The sequence below is a fragment of the Athene cunicularia genome (assembly GCF_003259725.1).
Source record: "Athene cunicularia isolate RWA chromosome 7 unlocalized genomic scaffold, athCun1 chr7_part1, whole genome shotgun sequence".
Classification (NCBI taxonomy): Eukaryota; Metazoa; Chordata; class Aves; order Strigiformes; family Strigidae; genus Athene; species Athene cunicularia.
The window spans coordinates 15,865,980-15,887,191 of record NW_020799107.1 but is presented as its reverse complement, the minus strand read 5'-3'; the positions used below and the strand labels follow the sequence as shown (position 1 = coordinate 15,887,191).

The following is a 21,212-nucleotide window of genomic DNA, read 5'->3' as shown; positions in this document are numbered from 1 at the left end:
GCATAACAGTCTTAACAGGGAAATGTTCAAATCCCCTTCCAGAAATGGACAAAACAGTGTCTTGGGTTCAGCAACCCAAAGAATAAGCCTGTGCTGAATTACTGGAGCAAGATGAAAAACATTTGCTGTTTTGTGGGATTCATCTTGCTCTACCCTCTTCGTATCCAGCAGAGCCTGCTCACAGACACTGTAGTGCTCCTCTTTGAACTGGTTTGGCTCAGTGGGTGGACAGGCATTTAGTTAGCGGTGGTCACTTTGGAGGGAGGAGGGTTTGGAGAATCTTTATTCTACAGGCAGCCACTGAGAACAGATTCCAGCTGGCTGCAAGCACTCCCACTAGGATGTAAAGCACAGTGAAGTCTTAAGTGAATGATGCTTCTGAGCACCCTTGTCAATCGGTAAGCACAAGAGCCCTGGCATGTATGGCAGCACCAAAAAGTAGAGTCATAGTCATTATTATACCACCTCTTAGGAAACAGCTGATTTTGCTACAGTTTGCAGCAACAGATGTGGACTAAACCCTCCAAAAATCTGTGGCCATTTGAGGCAACAGTACGTAATAAAAAGGAGCCTGAGTCCAATCAAAGACATAACTGAAAAGCAAAATGGGACTTTGGTAAACTCAACTTTGCCTGTTGCATCCACTTCTCTACTGGCTTTGACTAGGTCAAAAAATATGTCCAGGCCCTGCTGCTGCAGGTAACCGTTGTCCTTTGCTCGGCAACAAAACCAGCTACTGGAGCAGAGCTGTGACAGAGTTTGCTGCTCTGGTTACGGGTTCAGAGCTTCTAAGGCTGGGCAAGACCATGACCATCTTCCACCCTGAGCTGCCGCAGTGTGCCCACCACAAAATGTCACCAAGAGTTCCTGTGCAACCTTCACATTCCTGGGTGAGTTGGAGCATATTTTGAGAAGCAATTCAAGCCTCAGTTGATAGTGGTGGATTATATACCTACAACTATTAGAACTCTTACCGTGTTTTGTTTCCCTCACTGGAAGTAAGGGGTGAGCTTTTCCTCCCCGTTATGGTCTTTTTAATACTGTGTGAAATGGCATTTTTTCAAGTGTCACTGCAGAAAGAGTGCCTTGCTTGACTGTTGGCTACACATTCACAGGTGCCTTTGCTGTCAGTTATTGATGCTATCAAGAAAGCTACATCCCTTAAAAGGCTTCCAGCTGAATTTAAACTCCAGGCCAAATACTTTCTCTCTGCAGGGTAACTTTTACCATCAAATCTCACTGGAACAAGAAGGCTTTAAAACTAGGAAAAATGAATGAGGAAATCAGTGATACCAATTATACACCAAATGAAGATAAGTCCCTCTGTCTCATTAGCACCGTTTAATTATGCTTGGATTTAAATTCTAAATATAGTTCATAAGAATTCACAAGGGCAAGTGTTTGCTTCCACTGTTGTAATCCTCTCCATATCTAATACTTCTCTCTCCTGTAAGAGCAACAGTTTTAAGGACCTGTCTGCTTCAGTCATAAATAAAGAAGATGCTGACACTTCATCCCTTAGAAATGAAAAATGTTGCTTAAGCAATGACTTATGTTTGATATTTTCTTTGCTGTGAGAGTCCAGAGGTCTCAGGTGACTTCTCAGCTTCCTGTGCTGGGTCTATATGAACACATGGAGAGAGTCCTTTCTACAGGGTCCTATACTCTTAACAAGGCAGGAACAGTATATTTTCAATACTCATATATGTATGTGTGTGTGTGTGTGTGTCTCTCTCTCTCCCCCTATAAACGCAAAACAGCAAAAGTTTGCAGGATTTTGAGTCTTATCTCCCCAGTCTCTGTCAAGCACTTGACCCAATCCATCACTCTTTGGAATGTACCTTAACCTCTTTACCAATTTATCACTATGAATGTGGTAACAAATATTATTTCTAACTACTTGATTCAGTCCAGTTACTAGTAGATTTCAGCAGGATTCTAGAAAACCTCCCTATATCTGGGTCTTCTACCAAGAGGTTCAGCTGAGAAAGAGAGGAGACCCACTCCCTCACTTCCTGGAAAAAAATGCCCTCAGAGCAAATTGTCTGTGCACCGAGAGGAAGCCTACTCTTAGATCATGTACAATGTACCTGTCCAAAACACCAACGAGGGAATCTTTCCGGTTTGAGAATGGTGGGGTTTAAACAACCATTTCTGTACCAGCCAATGCTAAAAGGAGGGAATGGGGCAGTTTGACAGGGAGGAGAGAAGCAAGTACCCTTTGTCCCTTCCAAGTCTGGTTAGAAATTCACAGTTAAGAAGACCCATCTAAGAAGACAAAGATTTCCAAATCATTGTCACAGCATTTCTTAAAGTACAGTGCGTGCAAACATGCTGCCTAGCATGGCACCAGTCTTTGCTAATCTTTTATCAGTGGTTTTGTTTGACTCAGAAAGACTATTAATTAATCTAACCACATATAAAAACTATTGATTGAGTGAGAATTTTACTGCCCTCAAAACTACAAGTTTATTGCACTTCTGAACACATTTTACATTTGCATCCTGGATTAGTACGTATCTGCCAAGAACAGATGTAATTACTCAGTCGCAGTGCACAAAGGCATCTGATGCTCAGTGTAGGCTCAGCTTTGTGTGTCCAAAGGATAGTGAACATAGATGCAGTATTAGATATGAACTTCAGATACTCAAAGTCATGTAGGATCTACAAGGAATAATCACTGTCATGACTATGGTATATGGGATAATTAGAACTTGAGGTCCTTCCTACATTAATTTAGCCAGGGAACACTTTTAAAATATGGTGGGTTTTTGTAACTCCTATTCTCTAGAGACAATTATGCACAAATGTCACCGAGCGATTAAATGCTGGTAGCACTCAGACCACTCTAGTGGCTGCTGTGATTGTTGTTGTTTCGTGGAAATTTTGGTTCTTAATCCCTCAGCAGACAGCACAGCCCAGCATAGGCTGTGTGCTAGGTCTCTCCCATCTGCTAAAAAAAAAAAAAAAAAAGTATTGGCTTGGTTAAGTATTTGTGTGATGAGACAAAAGAAACACTAAACTAACTAGCTATCTGAAGGCCCCATGGGAAGTTGATTCTCAGGGGAACTTTTCCTACATCTCCTTACTGATGGCTGTGCCTGCTGCTGCAGAACACCCCTCAACAATCTCTCCTCACCCACCTTGCCCTCCTCAACACAACTGATTTTAGTCAGTGAATGCAGCTAGTATGCCACCCGCAAGGGTAGGATTAATAGCTGGTGTGTGGAGGAATGCTCTTTGTTCCAAGCCCTGGCTGAAAAGTTTCCTCCCTGTCAAACTGAGCATAGACCCACAGACAACACTGAAAGCAGACTCTAATCTCTGGCAGTTTAGAGGGGTGTAATGCAAACATGAAAGAACATAACTGCTGGATACAACTCGTTGCTTTAATGAGAACATGCCCTTGGGGTTTATGACAAACAAATTCCAGTTGCTTTATTGCATTGTGTTTGAATTTCCCCCTGTCGTTTCAGCTGGATATAGTGCACTGTTGGATCATGCCTGGAGAGGAAGTTATTTGTGTAACTGTAGAGGGAAGGAGAAAATCTCTGGCAAGATGTCCAATTTTAGTTTGAGAGACTATCTCTGGCAATTTTAGAATACTGGTAGGGTAGCCAGCTGATTGCCCCCATTAAGAGAGGTGCTCCTCCTGAGGGAAAGCCAATGCACCAAAGCCCAGCTGTAAGGGTAAACCTGCCTCTAGAGAAGCCCCTCTTCCTCCAGGGGCTCTAGAATGAGCAGAACCAGGCAGCAGGGCAGCCTGGGCTGAAAGTGAAGACCTGTCCTGCACTAAACTAAGATGCTGCCATTTTGTAGAACAATAGACTGGTTTGGGTTGGAAGGGACCTTAAAGATCATCTAGTTCCAACCCCCTGCCATGGGCAGGGACACCTTCCACTAGCCCAGGTTGCTCAAAGCCCCGTCCAACCTGGCCTTGAACACTGCCAGGGAGGGGGCAGCCACAGCTTCTCTGGGCAACCTGTGCCAGGGCCTCACCACCACCACAGTGAAGAATTTCTTCCTTATATCTCATCTAAATCTACCCTCTTTTAGTTTAAAACCATTACCCTTCATCCTATCCCTACACTCCCTGTTAAAAGGTCCCTCTCCATCTTTCCTGTAGCCCCCTTTAAGTACTGGAAGGCCACTATAAGGTCTCCCTGGAGCCTTCTCTTCTCCAGGCTGAACACCCCCAACTCTCTCAGCGTGTCCTCACAGGGGAGGTTCTCCAGCCTCTGATCATCTTTGTGGCTGCCTCTGGACCCACTCAAGCAGGTCCATGTCCTTCTTATGTTGGGGGCCCCAGAGCTGGACACAGCACTGCAGGTGGGGTCTCACAATAGTGGAGTAGAGGGGGAGAATCCCCTCCCTCCACCGGCTGGCCACACTTCTCTTGATGCAGCCCAGGACATGGTTGGCTTTCTGGGCTGCGAGCACACACTGCTGGCTCATAGTCAGTTTTCCATCTACTAATACTCCCAAGTCCTTCTCCGCAGGGCTGCTCTCAATCCACTCATCGCCCAGCCTGTATTTGTCATCATACATCTTCCTTCCCTCCAGCATGTCAACCTCACCACACAGCTTGGTGTCATCAGGTGTTTCCAGAAGTGTCTCTACACTTCTCCCCATGCTCACACTTGTTCCCGATGCTGATTCCTGCACAAATGCAGCTGATCAGGGCCTTGGGTCAGCTCTTGGTCCTGGCTGAGAAGACCCCAACCCAAAAGAGCACTGCATTTTCACCCAGGCCTGCCAGCTGATGAGCGCTAGCATACAGCTGCAGGCTCGTTGTTCTGGAGGCAAGGGAGGCTCTGGGTGCAAAGGGCTCAGGGGTGAGCCCTGGCTTAGTTTATACTGACAGCAAAAACCACATCGCTAGCTAGAAATGTAAAACCGAGTGGTATTAAATCCTAGACCAAACCAGGAGCATCATAGCTCTCACATCTTTTGTGACTTTAGTTCAGTAGCTGTAAAATAACATTTTTCTCTCCAGACACACAAATGAGCGCAAAACAACACTTTTAATTATTAAGGCAGAAACTTCTAATGTACAGCCATACCCTAATGGAATTAACTTATGTGAAACACTCGGATAATTTTCATATTAAATATTTGTCTTGGGTCAAAAATACAACAAAATCTGTAATAGTAAAAGGATATTTAACTGCCATAAACCACAACAGCCATGGCATTAGGATTAGTAACTACTACATTATATATTTTAAGTGAAAAACTCTCTCGCAGATTATATATTGTAGAAGCTATCACAATTTCTCTCACCACATTAGAAATTAGTTTAGAACTACCTCCTATCATTAATTCACCTTTATCAGCACAATGTCCTATGAATAATGCATTACAAATCATAAACAGTGACCATCACAAGTAAATGTGTGATGAAAATGATAAAATGATACTTTAAAAGACTTCTGAGTTGTGATTGTGTCATTTCAAATTACAAGAATGGCAGTAATAAGAGCAGAGAGAAGAGCTGAATTACAATATTTCCAGCCATTTTCAATTATAAATATATTCTCTGAATCTTGCTTCAAACTATTAAGTATCAATCAATGCATTTTATAGATTCATCTTTATAGTATTTGAGCACCTAAAACTCAGAATTTCTTAATAGCAGGCTAGAGCTTAACAAAAAATGGAGGAGACAAAATTCAGACTTGTTAGAGTTATGATATTTTATAGCTCCTTTTCTCAAACACTGCGACTCAGTACTGCCTTGAACTCCAAACCGAAGTCAAGCTTCACTCCCGAATCTTAGATGCTTATTTCAAGACTCTTGTTCCAAGTCACATGGATTGTATAAACCAGTAAGTTTTCCTCCACCCTTTGTTACAAGCTATTCCTCTCTGCTTTACATAAGCTATAAGAGAAACAATTGTCTCTTAGTATTTGTTGAATCGATATCTATCCAAGCACAGCCAAATGCTAGCAAATACTGATACTCCATGCCAATTTCTAGGAAAATTAATGTCATTAGTATTTAAATCCTCTGCCTGCAGGAGAGACAGAGAAGCCGTGGCTCAATATCCCAGAGGAATGAGCAGTCTTGACCACTCAGCACAGCATCAGCTGCTCTGATAGTGCCATGTCCAAACTCTGTGCCACACCAGTGTGAGGTGCAGACAGGTAAAGTAGATGTTTCACAGTGTGAATACAGCACCTTGCTTTGCCATCTAGTGGGCGCTGGAAAACTGCTTCCTTCTCCCCTGGGCTGCTGGCAAGTATGTCTGATCCAGATCTCCAGCAGCAAGCAGAGTTTTGAGGTACCTCCCAGATTTGGGGCTGAGGGCAATTTATGAGCAGCAAAGTGCTGCTTATCAAGTTGTGATGGTTCAGGTACCACTACTTTCCCCTTGTGCCCTGGGTTTGCTTTCTGTGTATCTGAATATGAAACACCATGTAAAATTTTGCCACTAGCTATATAGCAGTTCACTTTATATCCACCCAGTGCATAGTGGCTGAGTCTGAAAGTGCTCTGGACATACAGCAAGTTATCTAAGTGTGCACAGCTGACATATCATTTCAGTCAAACCATCCGTCTGGAGCCTCGTCTAGCTGACTCCTGCTTGCTTTTCCCCAGTTTCAAATAGGCATGGCTCATATTGGTTTTTCTCCATGATCTCTGTGCCCCATCTGTGTTGCTCCTTAGCACAAAACTAGCAAAAATCCTTTGCAACCTAAGTAATCCTTTGCAAAACCCAAAAGGAGAAAAACATGACCTAACTCACTGAATAAAAAAAGAGGCCTTCACATCACTGCCTGATGTTAACAGAGCACATCAAAGCATGCCCCAAAATAGAAAAGCTATCTCAACGTAACTCAGCTGAACTCCTCTCAGTGGTCTCTGAGATAAGGAGGAAAAAATCAATCTTTACAGTTTTCACCATTATGACCATGTTTTATTTAATGTGTTACCTATATATTAAGCTTTTCACTTTACCAATATATTGTTATTAATATAAGTGGAAAAAGATGAGGTTCATTAAAAACAGAGGAATTCTGACAGATGATAAAGGATGAGAGATGAGTAATTCTTCCATTTTATCTGTATAGGTTTTGTTAATGATAGGGTGATAGGACAATAACCTTTATGATACGCTAATTTGTTAGATTGTAATGTGTTTGGGCTCAGTAATAAAACTGTCCTGACATCTGGCAGCTCTAAGACAATATTTGAGATCAGGGTCGGCATCTGATACATCCTTATGTAACCCTACAAGCAACATAAGGATTTTGTGGTATCATAGAAATGTACATGAATTGACATTTTAACCAATGGAATAAGGTGCTCCAAGTTCACTATGGGCAAGTGCTCATGTGTAGTTTGCCAACCAATCTGTTACTTACCTGGCTTTGCAACAGGAGGGCATGCAGGGAAGGTATTCCAGTGCTCGAATCAGTGATGAGAGCTCTGCCAGCTGCCAATGAGCCACAGCTGCAAGCCTGAAAAGAACCATTTGTACACTAGTTAGGGTGATTATTTTTGTCATGAAGAAAGTTTTCCATTATGCAAATGTACAAAGCTGTGCAACGACTCTTCATGTGGCTGTTTAGAGGGACAAAGCTAGGCGAATGAAGCTGCACCTTTTCACTAAGTCAGCCCCACGTATGTGACGATTTACCCGGTTCTCTTTCTGTCATGCTTAGCCCAAGGTCAGATGAGGTAGAAGGTAGAAATCTGGGATCATGGGGGAACATGTTTTATGTCTTTGAATCCTTTAAGTCCTTACTAGTCTCATCAGTTTTAGTGGAAACTGCTGTTCTACCAATGAAGGCAAGCAAAGATCTGTTGGACCTGCTTACACACAGACACAAAGAAGCGCAGTTCTTGGTGCTCTGTCCTGCAGAACTCTCACCAATGTTAATGGGGGGTCAGTTCCCTTTTTCATCTTTCCTTCCAGGCCTGCTAAAGTCCTGAGTGTGTGCCAATGGGTTAAGACACAAGAAACCATCTCTCCTGTCTTTATCTTGCATTCACACCACTGAGAATTCTTTTCTGGAAGCATTAGTGGGATATGAATAGGAAGGATCTCATGCAGCAAAATACATCCCTGTGTATTCAAAAAGTGCTTCTTAAGGCCCTGCACGCATCACTCCGCTATCACACTGATTCTTACAGGAATCTTTGCTATCCATCCAGTTGCAAACTATTGCATGTTTCAGGAATGCATCCTCTGCACATCGTGGACTATGGCTGCATGGTTACACAGTGGAGCACTCCTGGACACAGCACCAGCCCAGCTATCCTAGAAGTTTCAAGACCAATGCCTGAGGGCTGGAAAATGCACATTTAAATCTCCTTCTGTACAGGCCTCAGTTCCAGTTATTCTATTGCAGTGAAAGTTGTGCAGACAATATAAAAATTTATGTTAAAAGGCATTTTGTCAATAAGAGACACATATTGTCAGATCCTACCTAGGAGTACTACAATCTGAAATGATCATCTTTGCATATATTATATACAAGCCATAGACTTGTAGATGCATGTGGCACTTTAGTCCCTTCAACTAGAATCATCAAGAAAATAAACCCTATGCTTGTATGTACAGCCAATGTATTTATCATAATATACTGCCTTTCATAAAGCTACATACAATTGATTTTTTAATTATCATAGTTCTCTATTAGTGAACAACATTTAGAAGCAGCTGATTTGAGAGTGCATAAAGACTACTTTTCTTCTGTCCTGAACCATTAATATTTCATAATTTCAACATCAAAAAACCCCTAGGATATTGATTCAGCAAGGTATTGACAGGCATTTCTAAGCACTGAAGCCCTGGATCATGCTCATGCCTCTTTGAGCTATAGCTGCTCCCAGACCTTACTGAAGTCAATGACTCTGCTAAGGACCGTGCTACCAGCCTCGATGAAGGAAGCGATTACCCAACCCCTGTGTGTATCAATAGTGAAAATAACAGGAAGCCAGAACCCCAGGCCACCTGCAAAAATGATTCAAACCCTGTGTATGGGTAACCAGGTTTCCCAAGAGTAACAGTGAACACAGGGGTGATGTCCAGGGACTGCTTATGTTTTTTTTACACTGAAAGCATAACTGCCAAACTACAGCAACAGTACCGGGCTTGGGGGCTCAGGGCTGAGGCTATGGCATGCTCTTCCCAGGAAGCACACTTGTTTCACTGAGCTGCAGAGTTGTGCTCCGCTGAATACCATGGCATAGCTTCCACACAAGAGCAAGAAAAGGCCTTTACATTGCTTGGTGACCTGCTGGTAGCACATCCTCTGAGGCTAGAACAAATGTGATTTTGAACTCCTGAACTTTTTAAACAATGTACCTGTGCATTTTTAAATGATGCACAGAAGAGGATACCCACAGATTTGCACAAGAGGATTCTGAAATTCAAACACCATGTAATTTCTTAATGATACCTGATTAGGTCTAGAGACACTAGATACAAAATTAGATTTCTAGGGAAAGCATTTTTCTTTGATTTATGCACAGAATTTTATTGGCTTGGAAAACATAGTGCAATGAAAAGATTGCAAGATGACTCAATTACTTAGAGCAAAATAGAAAAAAATAATTTCTTCTACAGCAAAAGTTTTCCTAATATTCTATTAGGAGTTGAATATTTGAAATAAATAATGCAAGAACCTCACTTGTTCAGAGGCTAATAATCTTAACTCCAAAGGATACTCAAGAAGCATGCATGAAGTTAAAATTAAATACATGGAGGCTGCACAGGAGGCAAGGCTCATGTACTACACATGGCATGGCAGGGAACTGTTCTTCATGCCATAGCACGTAAGACTGGAAATAATAGGCTTAATAAGCAGCAAGAAAGAGAAGATGCTAGGAAAAACTGGGGTAGATTACTTGGATAAGTAATGCAGCCTCCACTGATGGGAATCTTTAAGAATATGTTAGACAAATTTGTCAGGATATAAGTTAACAAGCCAAACGGGTACTGGAAGAGACTAAAGAGTTTTTCAGGGACCCTTGCCTAGTAAGCATTGAGGGTCAAGTAAAACCTGTTTTGTTTGTGGAAGGGTCACCTGGAAACACATTGGCCTCAGGTGGCAGGTATGTAATGCCAGGCCTGCAGATTGGTGACTCATGGGGAGCTCTGTTTATCTTATTAGACTCCTTTAATCAATCTGTGGTCACAGACACATTAAATTTATGGATTATTCATTATCTCTCTGAAAACCTTACTCAGTCATCAATTCTAAAATCCATGGCTGTCTGGATTATGCTCCAGGCCTCAGGAGAAGTATTTACACCCTGAAGCCCATGGCAGGATCGTGCTGGGACTGTGGAAATGACAGTGTCCTGGCCCCAGTGACATGGCAGCAGGCAGACATGGTGGGCTGGTGGGCACACAGTGAGACCATGACAATGAAATACTGTCAGTCCATGCTGCCAGGCACCTCTCACCTGAGAAACTAGGGTGTTCCCTCTGACAGCAGTTGATTGGTAGAAAAAATATTGTTAAAAAATACAACAGTCACTGTGAGACTGAAGTGTTCTAGCCATTGAAACTGGGAGACTGTCTTACCACTCTGCCTCCAAATTTTGAGGCTGTCCCTGCCCTGACACCCTGCCCAGGCCTCCTACCTGGCTGGGCTCCCCAGTCCCCCTTCCCAACGCAATGTTGCGCTTCTGGGGAAGACCAGCAAGTCCCAGTGGCTCTTTGAGAAGATATAAACATCCTAGTGTCACCTCTTACCCTTCTCACCCAGCAGTGTCCCTTACCATTCCAGCCCTCTAGAAGACATGGTGGCAGATGAGGAGGGGACAACTGCCACCACCTGCCCAGCCGGGGCCCCTCAGCTACTGCAGCTCCTCTGTGACATGACAGGAGCAGCTTCAGCTCCAGCAGAGCTGAAATCCAGAGCAAGGCTGGAGAAGCAGCACTACTGAGGACCTGCACACCCGCCACAAACTGGATGTGCTGTGTCCTGCCTGGCCAGGAGAGCTACGGGATGGGGAGGACAGGCCTGGGCAGGCTGGTGGTCCTGCCTCAGACCTGTGGCTTCCTCACATTCAGGAAGACATCAAAGATGGAGCAGGAGCACCCAGGATGCTTCAAATCCCAAGGTGTTTTCCTTTCCAGGGCTTGCTCATTTTAAAGTCACCTGCTTGGGCCAGCAGCAGGACCCCCCAGCTCCCCACACACAGAGCACCCCTCGGCAGCGGCTCGGCATCTCGCGCGCCCGTGACTCGCATATCGAGAGGGCTCCTGGCTTTGTGGGCTTTTGAAAGCCTCTCTTTATTATGCAGCGGTTTGCTCATAGCCATAGTGTGTGAGGTCAGTAGCACTTGGGCAGTCGGCCAGCAATGCAATGCCCTTCCAGTCTTCTTGCGAGTGTTAAAGCCCCTTTTTAGAAAATTAAAATATTAACTAGCCTACACGAAAACCGTATCTATCAACTAGCATAGACCAAGCTAAGGGTGATTAATGTTCCTCATTTAAATCTGATCAACTGCAGCACAAACATAAAGTAAAAATAGTGCTAAAACACAGTTGTTTTCCAGAATCAAGCCAACCATTGTTAACACTGCCTGCAATGACCTGTAGCACTACAATCACAATTGAAACTAAACTTAGTCACCTCTGTTTCATACAGGCTTTTTTTTATTATACAGCAAAGAAGTATTTTAGCATCTTCCAGTTAATGCAGAAATTTTAAAGTATTTATGAATTTAAAGGAAGTCTTTTATTTCCAAGGTTCATTAAAAACTGCCTGATGGAAGTTTAACTTAACTCCTTTTGTCTATCTGCTGCTAAAACAAGAGCACTTAGAAAAATTAGTAAAATGTGCATGAAATACAGACTAACAACTGATGCATGAATTACCTAGGAGTGGATCAGCATTCCTCCATGAGCAGCAGTAATTCAGGCTTCTAGACTCAGCCTCAAGGGTACTTCTATCCCAAGCACAAACTACTGGACCAAATGCTAACTCAGATGTCATCTTGTGACCACAGAATGACTCCGTGTGGGGTACAACACTCTTATTAACAGCACTGTAAGATGCTAGCACAAACACAACTGTGTGTATTGGAGGTAAAAACCTCGCAACTTTGATTCAAAAGATGAGATGGTGACTCTCCTTTTCTTCCATGTATTTCTGTATGAAACTTTGTTTAAAGTCAGTATTTAGGTTTCAGAAATGTGTATTTGTAAAGCTGGAATAAGTGCCATGTATTTAGCCATAGTAGCCTATTCCCAGATGCTAACAACAGGAAAAACAAGTCTGTATGCAATCACTGCAATGCATAAACCCCCTTATTATTAGGTAGCTGTAAAATTTCCAGCTACTTAAGTAGTTCTCTAATATATTGCCGAACTTCCCTTTACTAGGGGTAACCATAATACATCTGAGATAAATAAAAGTACAGTTAACACAATCCTACATCTCTTCCTTAGGCAAAACATCCTTCAATTTAACTTCTGATATCAACACATGCAGAACAAGAAGGAATAAAAGCTAATGTGAGCCTACAGCTATGGCGCATTCTCCTTGAACCCTGCACTCTGTCTCGTGCCATAGAGGGTGAACAGGATGCAGTCCCAGTAGTCTGGTGTAGTATAAGGCAGAAAGACTCACTGTTTGAGTCAGATTTTATTCTACGAGCTAACTTTATTCCACTGTTAAAGAATTCTAGAAGGACCCATTGAAATACTTAAAATTGTTTCGGTGAGGTCTATTTAGTGAAATGATGTTTTGGTTACTTCATTACAACAGATGTTTCAAGTTTCATGGAATTCTCCCCATTCACCTCCAATGTTACTTATATTTATTATTCTATTATTGGCCTTTTGTTTGTAATTAAAGAGAGTTTGCTTTAAATAGCTAAGTGTAGTTCAGTGATATGGTTAGCTTATTTGCCCTTTGTTGAAATGCAAAAACATGCAATGAAAACCTTGAAATTTCAACTGTCATTGTTTATTACTGTTTTGGCTACATTCTCTACAATTTCAGCAGCATCTTAAAGAGACAGTTAATGTTTCTTTATATACAATGAAAACAAAATGGCTTGCAACATCAGAAACAAGAGCAACAGTTTAACTGTACAATACTAAATGAAAACCTGTGGTAATACAGCCTCCTTCTTCTGCAACATGGACAAAATTACATATAGGTATCAGCATCAAGAATGGGATAGTAAAAATAATAGTGAATGCGAGAGAGATACACTGTTCTGAAAAGTAAGTTTCTACCATACAAGGCAGTTAGAAAATGTTTCATATTTTAAAATATCTGTACAAGCCACAAGAAACATTTCCTTGTTGATAGGAACTTCCAGAAATAGAGAATAACCATGAGCAACTTCTACATGTAGTATCAATGCGCTCTGCAGGTTGAGAACGCAATAAACTGACTTAAAGAACTGTACTGTGTATTGCCAACACAGATCAGTTTTACATGCCTTGACTGTTAATGAATTACCTACTCTTAATCTCTCTATAACGTACAGTTGACTTGCACCTTAAGGAGGTCATCTGATTCTTTTGCAAAAGTAAAAGCAACATCCTTTAGCAGCAATTAAAAGCGCCTTGAGGGAGACTTAAAAAAAATACAATATCCAATTAGAAAAAGCCATACTTTAAACATTTGTACAGGAATAAGTTGCTGAAATTTAACTGAAAATGTGACATCTGTACAACAATTTACAATAGAGCTAGAAGGGAATTTATCATTATTCCTGCATAGAACATTATACATGACCTGTTTGCATTTGGTTTCATACTGTTGCTTGCTTTTATCAAAAGCCTGGAAAGTTTCACAAGTTTCAATACCACAGCAAGTATAGTATTTTTAGAAAAACCGAGCAGATTTCAAAATTAGCAATCTATTTGAGAAGTAAGTACCAGGAATTCCATATCACCCTTCCAATCTAAATTCAGTGAAATACCACCACATTTTTGGAGGTACAAGCCTGAGTTGCCAAATAAAATACTACAATTTTATCTGAGGAATCTGATACAGAACATATCTTTGACCATTTCACACTCTTTACTTTGGTTTCAAAAGATCAGTGTCTTGGGAAGATGGCAGTTTATTTAGTTTATAACCAGGCACGGAATTTTTCCTGTATTTTCAAATTTGCTCACTACCCTTTTTTATTTAAATAATGAAAAACTACCCTTCATGTTAAAACTTTCCAGTATCAACCAAATGTACTTTAAGTATTAAAAAGATTATTTACAATGTTCCCCAGAAAAAACTAAAAACCTTTTCTTCAGTCTTAAACACAGTATACCTGTTAGTGTGTAACAGGCAGTGTCATCCTTCAACATTTAAAGGTGTTTCTCAGAAGGGTACATTTATTCACAGTCCATGATCCATTCAAATCATACAAATGACACTATGTAGGAGGACTTCAGTCTGAAAACACAGTTATCAAACTTGTCTTGTGTAAAAACACTCATATGCTTTCAAGCTCAAGTCTGCGTCTGGAAACTACACAAAGGTATCATGCCATTCCTCTGTTGGAGAAATTTCAGTATGAAATAATGCTTGAAGTAGGTGGTGTAGGGGATGCTGCTAGCCCAGTCATATGCAAGTTTCCTGAAGAATTTGATCTCCTCATATGAGGGAGAAGATAAGGATCATTAGCCAGCTGGTGGACATCAAATCTATCCTCTTTTCGGTATGCTAAACAGCGTCTGATAAAGGCCTAGAAAAGAAATGTTAAAAAGTTACAATACCATTACAAATAATTACATCTACTTACAAGATATGCCTTTACATCAGATTACATCTGCTTAAATATGCATGCTGTCCTGAATAAGCTAGTTTCTAAAGAAATTCTTGTTCTTACGTAATTCAATTCAAATGACAGTGTAACGTTTTACTACTGAGTCCAATGAAAAAACATAACGTCACCATAGGAAAAAAAAAATTAATCAAATTAACTGGCTTCAAATAATCACACTTCAAATGTGTATTTCTATGCTTAGGAACTATACTTACAAGTAAAACATTAGCATCTCACACAATTAGAATTCTGCCTGTGTTATCCCTGAACAGCTTAGTAAAAACCAGAAGCAAATGTCAGAGGACTGAAAAAGTAGAAAAGAGTTCCACAGAGCTTCTGAAGCCCTTCAGCTGTGTGGTAGATGAAGAGTATACAGAAGATGCAGGGACAGAATTTTCAACAGTTTAGCTGACCTCTGAAACAGGCATTACCACATGTGCCATGACAGAATAGAGCAAAATGTGAAATCTGACAATGGCGGTCGCCATGTTCCAAAGGGATTAAATAACTAATACACTGTCTAAGAAACCACTACCTAGCTGGAACTCCTTTCCCAGAAAAAACTCAATCCCATCCACTTAAAAATACCTAATCAGTTGAAAAATTCTGTAGCTAGCTTCAGGACTGTTCTTGAGACACTATGTTATCCTACGTTTAGGTCCATATGACATACGCCAATCATTTTGTGCTCAAAGTTTCTGTCAAGTCTTACGTCTAGCATACACAGAACATTTGGTCTCCTGAGAGCTTGGACTCCAACATTTAATGATAGAAAATCCTTATTATTGCTGCAGAACTGAGCAGCACATCATTACTTAATTTAGAACTTAATTTAAAAGAATTACATATCTTTTCTTTGATAAATCTGTTTAGCTGTTTGTTCTTTGCTCCAATTAAAAACTGGAGATTAAAGGAAAAAATCTGTGATACAAGTTCCAAAGAAACTTGCTAGAATTTACTTCTATCATTTACATATCCAGCATGAACAAGGTACAAAATAAAAATCTGTTAATATATATTCACATGTTCTTGGACTTTATGGATTTTAATCAAATTCTTCACAATATATCCTTCATAACAAATGAATTGGTAAGAGTTGCTTGCAAGATCCTCAGACTAATAGTTTGGGTGTAAGATGCTTGTAAAATACTTGATGCTTCTGTGGCAGACATTACTGCAATGCAAAGTAGAACACCGCACAGAATTGGAAAAAGTGAAGAGGAGCAAAGGACAGTTACAGTCTGAAAAACTAACTAACAATGCCATTTCAGGTTCCGTATTTATTTCATCTCCATGCTTTCCAAATCAGAATTTCAGTTTACAAGCTGTTCTTTTCCAACTGCCAGGCCTATAAATCTGACAGACAATTTGGATTCTACACAGTCATCAGAAATGGTCTGAATTTACAAGTTAGTCTGAAATTGTTTTATAGCATTTATACCAGAGAATAATTTTTTCCTCTCTCTTACAGCTATCGTGACAATGTTAATAAGAGTGGAGAACCCTAGAAGTTTATTTCAGTCTTTCAAACAAACAAACAGAACATGGAATGAACAGAGAATGTAAAACAAGTTGCCCATTCTCCACACTGAACTGTCTACTCTTTCCCAACATCCTCTATGTAAGAACTACTAAAGACAAAGAAACACAAATTTAAAAGACAGGGATATAAACTGTTAAAATGTAGTGTTATCAGTTATATGATGCATATTTGTCAACTGCATTCAAGGGGCACAGTTTTTCCAAATGGGGGTGAAAAAACAAAGCCAGCAAACAAAAACCTCAAACAAACAAAAGCCTGAGGACAAAACACAATTCTTCAACCAAATTTTAATAACCTTAACTGCACCTTGCTCCCTAACACTACTTTTAGAAAGTATAACCAATGGAAATATACCATGAATTGTAACAGTAGGTTTATGTACCCAAAAGACTTATTATCTTGGGAAGTTACAGCCTCTAGAAATAGGTTTCCTTTCCCTTCAACCTCTAGAAGCTAAATCGCAATATTCCTAATTTTTTTGCAGCTTGTGTCACAAATCTGTATGCTTTGTAGAAACTTGAATGTGCCACGTATCTACTATATCTTTCGAAAATTGGGACAATTTTACAACACATATTATGTTTTCTTCCATATTCACAGAACTGGATTTGTGTTATGGATGATCACTGAAGCAATCATTTGGGAAACCACCTTAATCTGTTTCTGAACAGCTAGTCTGTGGAGACGAGTTTGATACTACAAATGTTTCAAAGTAAAAATTTTAAATACAGGAAACATTGCCATCCACACCTTTGTGGCTGATCAACTATTCTGGCAGTATTTTTTCCTGAATCAGCATCAGCGTATCTTATAGATTCTTAATCTTAAGAATTTATGTTTATAACTCAGCTTTGAGTTAATACACATCCTATGAACTTTCAAGGGGAAGACTTTTAGCAGGCATATCCAGCAGGTATGTGGTAGTCAAGCCAGCAAGGCTGCAGAGAATAACATTCACTATTTTCAGAAAGAGGTTGTTACTGTTAGCAGAAGTATTTCACAAGAACTTCTAGTGAGACAGCCTGAGTGAGACACATAAGGTCCTCTGGGAAAAAGTAAAACAGACAATTTTTGAAGGCAGCCTACTTTAAAACTGCTTGCAAGTTTCTGGAATACACACACACACACACACACAGAGATATATATATATATAGTCTCGCTCTGAAGTACATGATTTTGAGAAGTTCCAGAGTAAGTTTGCTTAAATAAAAACATCAAAATGCTAGGTCTCCATTATGCTTTCCTATATGTTTAGTTAATACATCCCACAGCACTCTGAAATTAACAGAAATTTTACAGTTGCATCCTTTGTGATGAAGGTCTTAACTGTTACTCAGAAATCATATGAAAAGTTACCTTGGCTTCATTGCTTACAACAGGTTTGACAGGGAACTGAACTTCTGTGGCTTTTAATATTGTATTTTCTTGTAAGATATCTTGCTGTGATTGATTGTGGCCAAATGGCTGAAAAATAAGCACATGATTTTCTTCATGAGAGTTATCCAAATACTTTGATTTCATAAATATTTATGCTACAGTAAGTTGTTGCAGTGTTAATACAAACTGCTAATCATTCTGTAAATAAAAAAGTTACAGTCAAGATTTTCTACATTTCTTGCAGTATCAATGCACACCACCAAAAAAGCAGCACAAGTAATTTTCCATGTGGATTCATGTCTTTATAAGTCACAGTCTACCGGAAACAAGCATGTACACTAAAACTCAGATTATCAAACATTTTCCTTACCTTTCTACCATAAAGGCATTGGAAAAAGATTACTCCAACTGACCATACATCAACCTTATTAGAAATCTTTGGTGGCTCTTTGCCAACTACAAAACACTCTGGGGGCAAGTACCTGAAAAACAAAACATGCATCTCAGTGTCTGCAAGAAGATGTATGACATCACTAGAACCTGCTTAGATTATACAAACACTTCACATACACATCTCTGATCTTTTGACAACTATATAGTTGCCTTACAATCCACATTCCAACACCTTGCACACCTGTCAAAACTTACATTATGGTTTTCCGTACAGTCAGTCAGTCAAAGAGAGGGTCTATTTCATACAAGCACAAATAATAACATTATTTACCTAAATCACTAATTTTATTTTTTTTTTCAGTTGGAATCTTACGTTAAATATTAACCTTCTCTATTTATCAGATCAAGAAAAGATGAAAGCCATATAGAGCATTTTACAGCAAGGCCTGATTAGGAATCAAAGATAATGTATGTAAAGGGTCTTTGGGTCATATCTAAGTTTTTAGTAAGAATGATGGCATTAACCAAAGTAGTATACAGTAGACAAAGGTGATTGCTATTTCCATTCCTATAATCTGCAGGAAGCCATACTTAAGAGTGCTGAAAGTTGATGAAGTGTCTGTGCCACTCCTGAATTACAAAAGAACTGGTGAAATGGAACCTCCTTCAACAAACAAACAAAACATCCTAAACATAATAATACTTAACTTCCCACATATTGATGATTGCAATATCTAAACTGAAAACAGCATTAAGGGCTATTAGAGCAACTACAGACTAGACATTCTTTCATCAACAGCATATAAAGCTTCAAAAGAAATTTTGAAGAAATATTTGTGGAAAAGGAAATAAGCAGAAAAATAAGATAAGACTGCAACACAAATGAATTTCTCACAGTATCACAAATCTCCCCTGGAATACTTGTGTACAATTCTGATTACAACAATCAAGAAAAATGAGCTTTAAGTAATGCAAGTGCAAAGAAAGCTACTAAAATGATCTGAAGAATGAAGAGTCTACAATTCAGGACAAAAAAAGCTATAAAAACACCAAGGAGCAAGTATTAGGAAGGGAAACAACCTACTTCAGGGAGGACAGTGTTGGCACAGGAACAAACAAGAATAAACTGGCCACAAATAAACACAGTCTGTAAATTAGAGGATTAGGTTTCTAATGATCAGAGAACTGAGGTTACGGAACATACTTCAAATAAGATTACTGGGGACAAAACACTAACTAAATTTAATACAAACGTCTGTAAGTTTACAAAAGAGATTATGTGACCTAACTGCTGGGAAAGGCAGGTAACCAGACCCAGTGACTGAGGAAATCCCTTCCAGGACTATGCTGCTGACAGTTTGTGACATCTGCTCTGAACAAACTCATGCCCCACCTCAAACTCACTCAAAGTATTTCCCTCCTTAATGAAAATTTTGAGCTCTGAGAAAGTGTGAATTAGCAACACAGAGATTCATCATGAACCTATAATGGCCACAGACCTTTTTTGATCTCTTAGTTTACAGCACCACTAGTGCCTGCGACATTTTAGATGAAATTCAAACGCCAATGTTTTTGGACATACATTGCTACAATAAAATATTTAAATTGGTGTTTAAATACATAAAGCATTAAGAAGAGTAGTAAAAGCCTACCACTTCTAAAATGCTTCAACTTGAATAATTATCTTTTCCCAGCAGGTGCGTATTGGCATTGTGCAAGAATACGTGTGTTTTCTTTTCTAAAATATTGGAAAATGCAAAAACTTTATTATGCGCAACTGCTGAATATGGGAAAAGTTGCAGAGCAAATGGGAATGACACTGGCTTCTCTGTTAAGTTAGGTTTCAGCTCCTGATCTGATCTTACTACAGGCAGAATAAGGAAAAAGCAAATAAATTCACAAGTAACAACCTGGCCAATATAGGCTTTCTATTCCACCCACCCTGACACAGCTACCATGCACCCAGGCTCAAAGAGCTACTATGCCACAAAGAAGCTGCATCTTTAGAGAGCAAATTCTAGAAACAGCTCTTCTTTAAACAATGTAACACCTATTGTCATTCCTGTTCTGTAGGCAGCTCTAAAACTTCAGTTTTTTGGACAAGCACTGAAGTGCACACAGAAAACAAATCACAGCTGCCGAGCTGTCATTAACCTTTAGGATGGAAGAGTAAATACTCTTTTGTCCTAAGGACATTACCTGCTGGTAATCCCTGCTCTAAGATTTCCAAGGACTAAGCACCCACACTTAATCATCATAGCTCTGTCAAACGTCTTCAACCACCTGCAGCCAAAGATTAAACACCTGCTTCTTCAGGGAAATCAAGTTTCTAAATCATAGTGATCATCTCCACACTTTTAGATATATGTATAAAAATAAACAGTACATACTCACACTCTCTTATCTTACTCATTACATTACCATTCTAACATTTGGGAATATCAGCATTCACAGCACTGCCCAAAAATCTTTGTCATCCATGTTAGTATTTCTAATCCTAGCTCGCTCTCTCTCCAAATTGGCTTTATAAGAGAACGTTTATGAAATCTGAACAACCACCCAGAGTCTACACAGCAAATTCAAACCAGGCATTACCAGTAAGTTCCTGCTCCCTGTGAAGTTAAATCCATTCCATCCACACCATAGCTATCATCATCCATTATTTTGGAGAGGCCAAAATCAGTAATTTTAATTTCTCCGCATGCTGTTCCATCTACAAGAAGGATATTACCTATCCAGGAAAAAAAAATAATTAAAAATTACCTCAAAAAATTAACAAAACACTTTATTTTCAAAACCATATTCATTTTTCAGGAACATCTAACTTCATGAGGGGTGACAACTTTACATCATCTTTATATCCTCAAGTCTAGAGCAACTTGACTATAACACATTTCAGTGCAGTCTCAGGACTCTCTCTTCAGATTATCATCATCATCATCATCATCTGAAATGGCTCCCTCAACTGGGAGCTGGCTGGACAGTGAGGAAACACCAAAATGTAGTGAGGAAACACCAAAACACAGTAGTATCCCAATTACAATGAAGTTTCATATTTTCCTACCCAGAACAAATCCTACACTAGAGGTTTCAGGGCTTGTATATGCCACAAAATTGTGCCAAGAAATTAATGCAATATTATGAATC

The 21,212-nt window shown here is 39.8% G+C and overlaps 1 protein-coding gene across 1 annotated transcript in view; it reads right to left on the bottom strand.

Annotated features, from left to right (window-relative positions):
* Window positions 1–12,914: 12,914 nt before the first annotated feature.
* Window positions 12,915–21,212, bottom strand: part of TLK1 (tousled like kinase 1) — a 46,540-nt gene continuing 38,242 nt past the window's right edge. The window contains exons 18-21 of the mRNA XM_026852771.1: window positions 20,661–20,796; window positions 18,043–18,154; window positions 17,652–17,759; window positions 12,915–14,671 (exon numbers count right to left, since the gene is read on the bottom strand). Of these exons, the coding sequence (XP_026708572.1) occupies window positions 14,495–14,671; window positions 17,652–17,759; window positions 18,043–18,154; window positions 20,661–20,796 (533 nt within the window). The 3' untranslated portion in view covers window positions 12,915–14,494. The remainder of the gene's footprint in view (window positions 14,672–17,651; window positions 17,760–18,042; window positions 18,155–20,660; window positions 20,797–21,212) is intronic.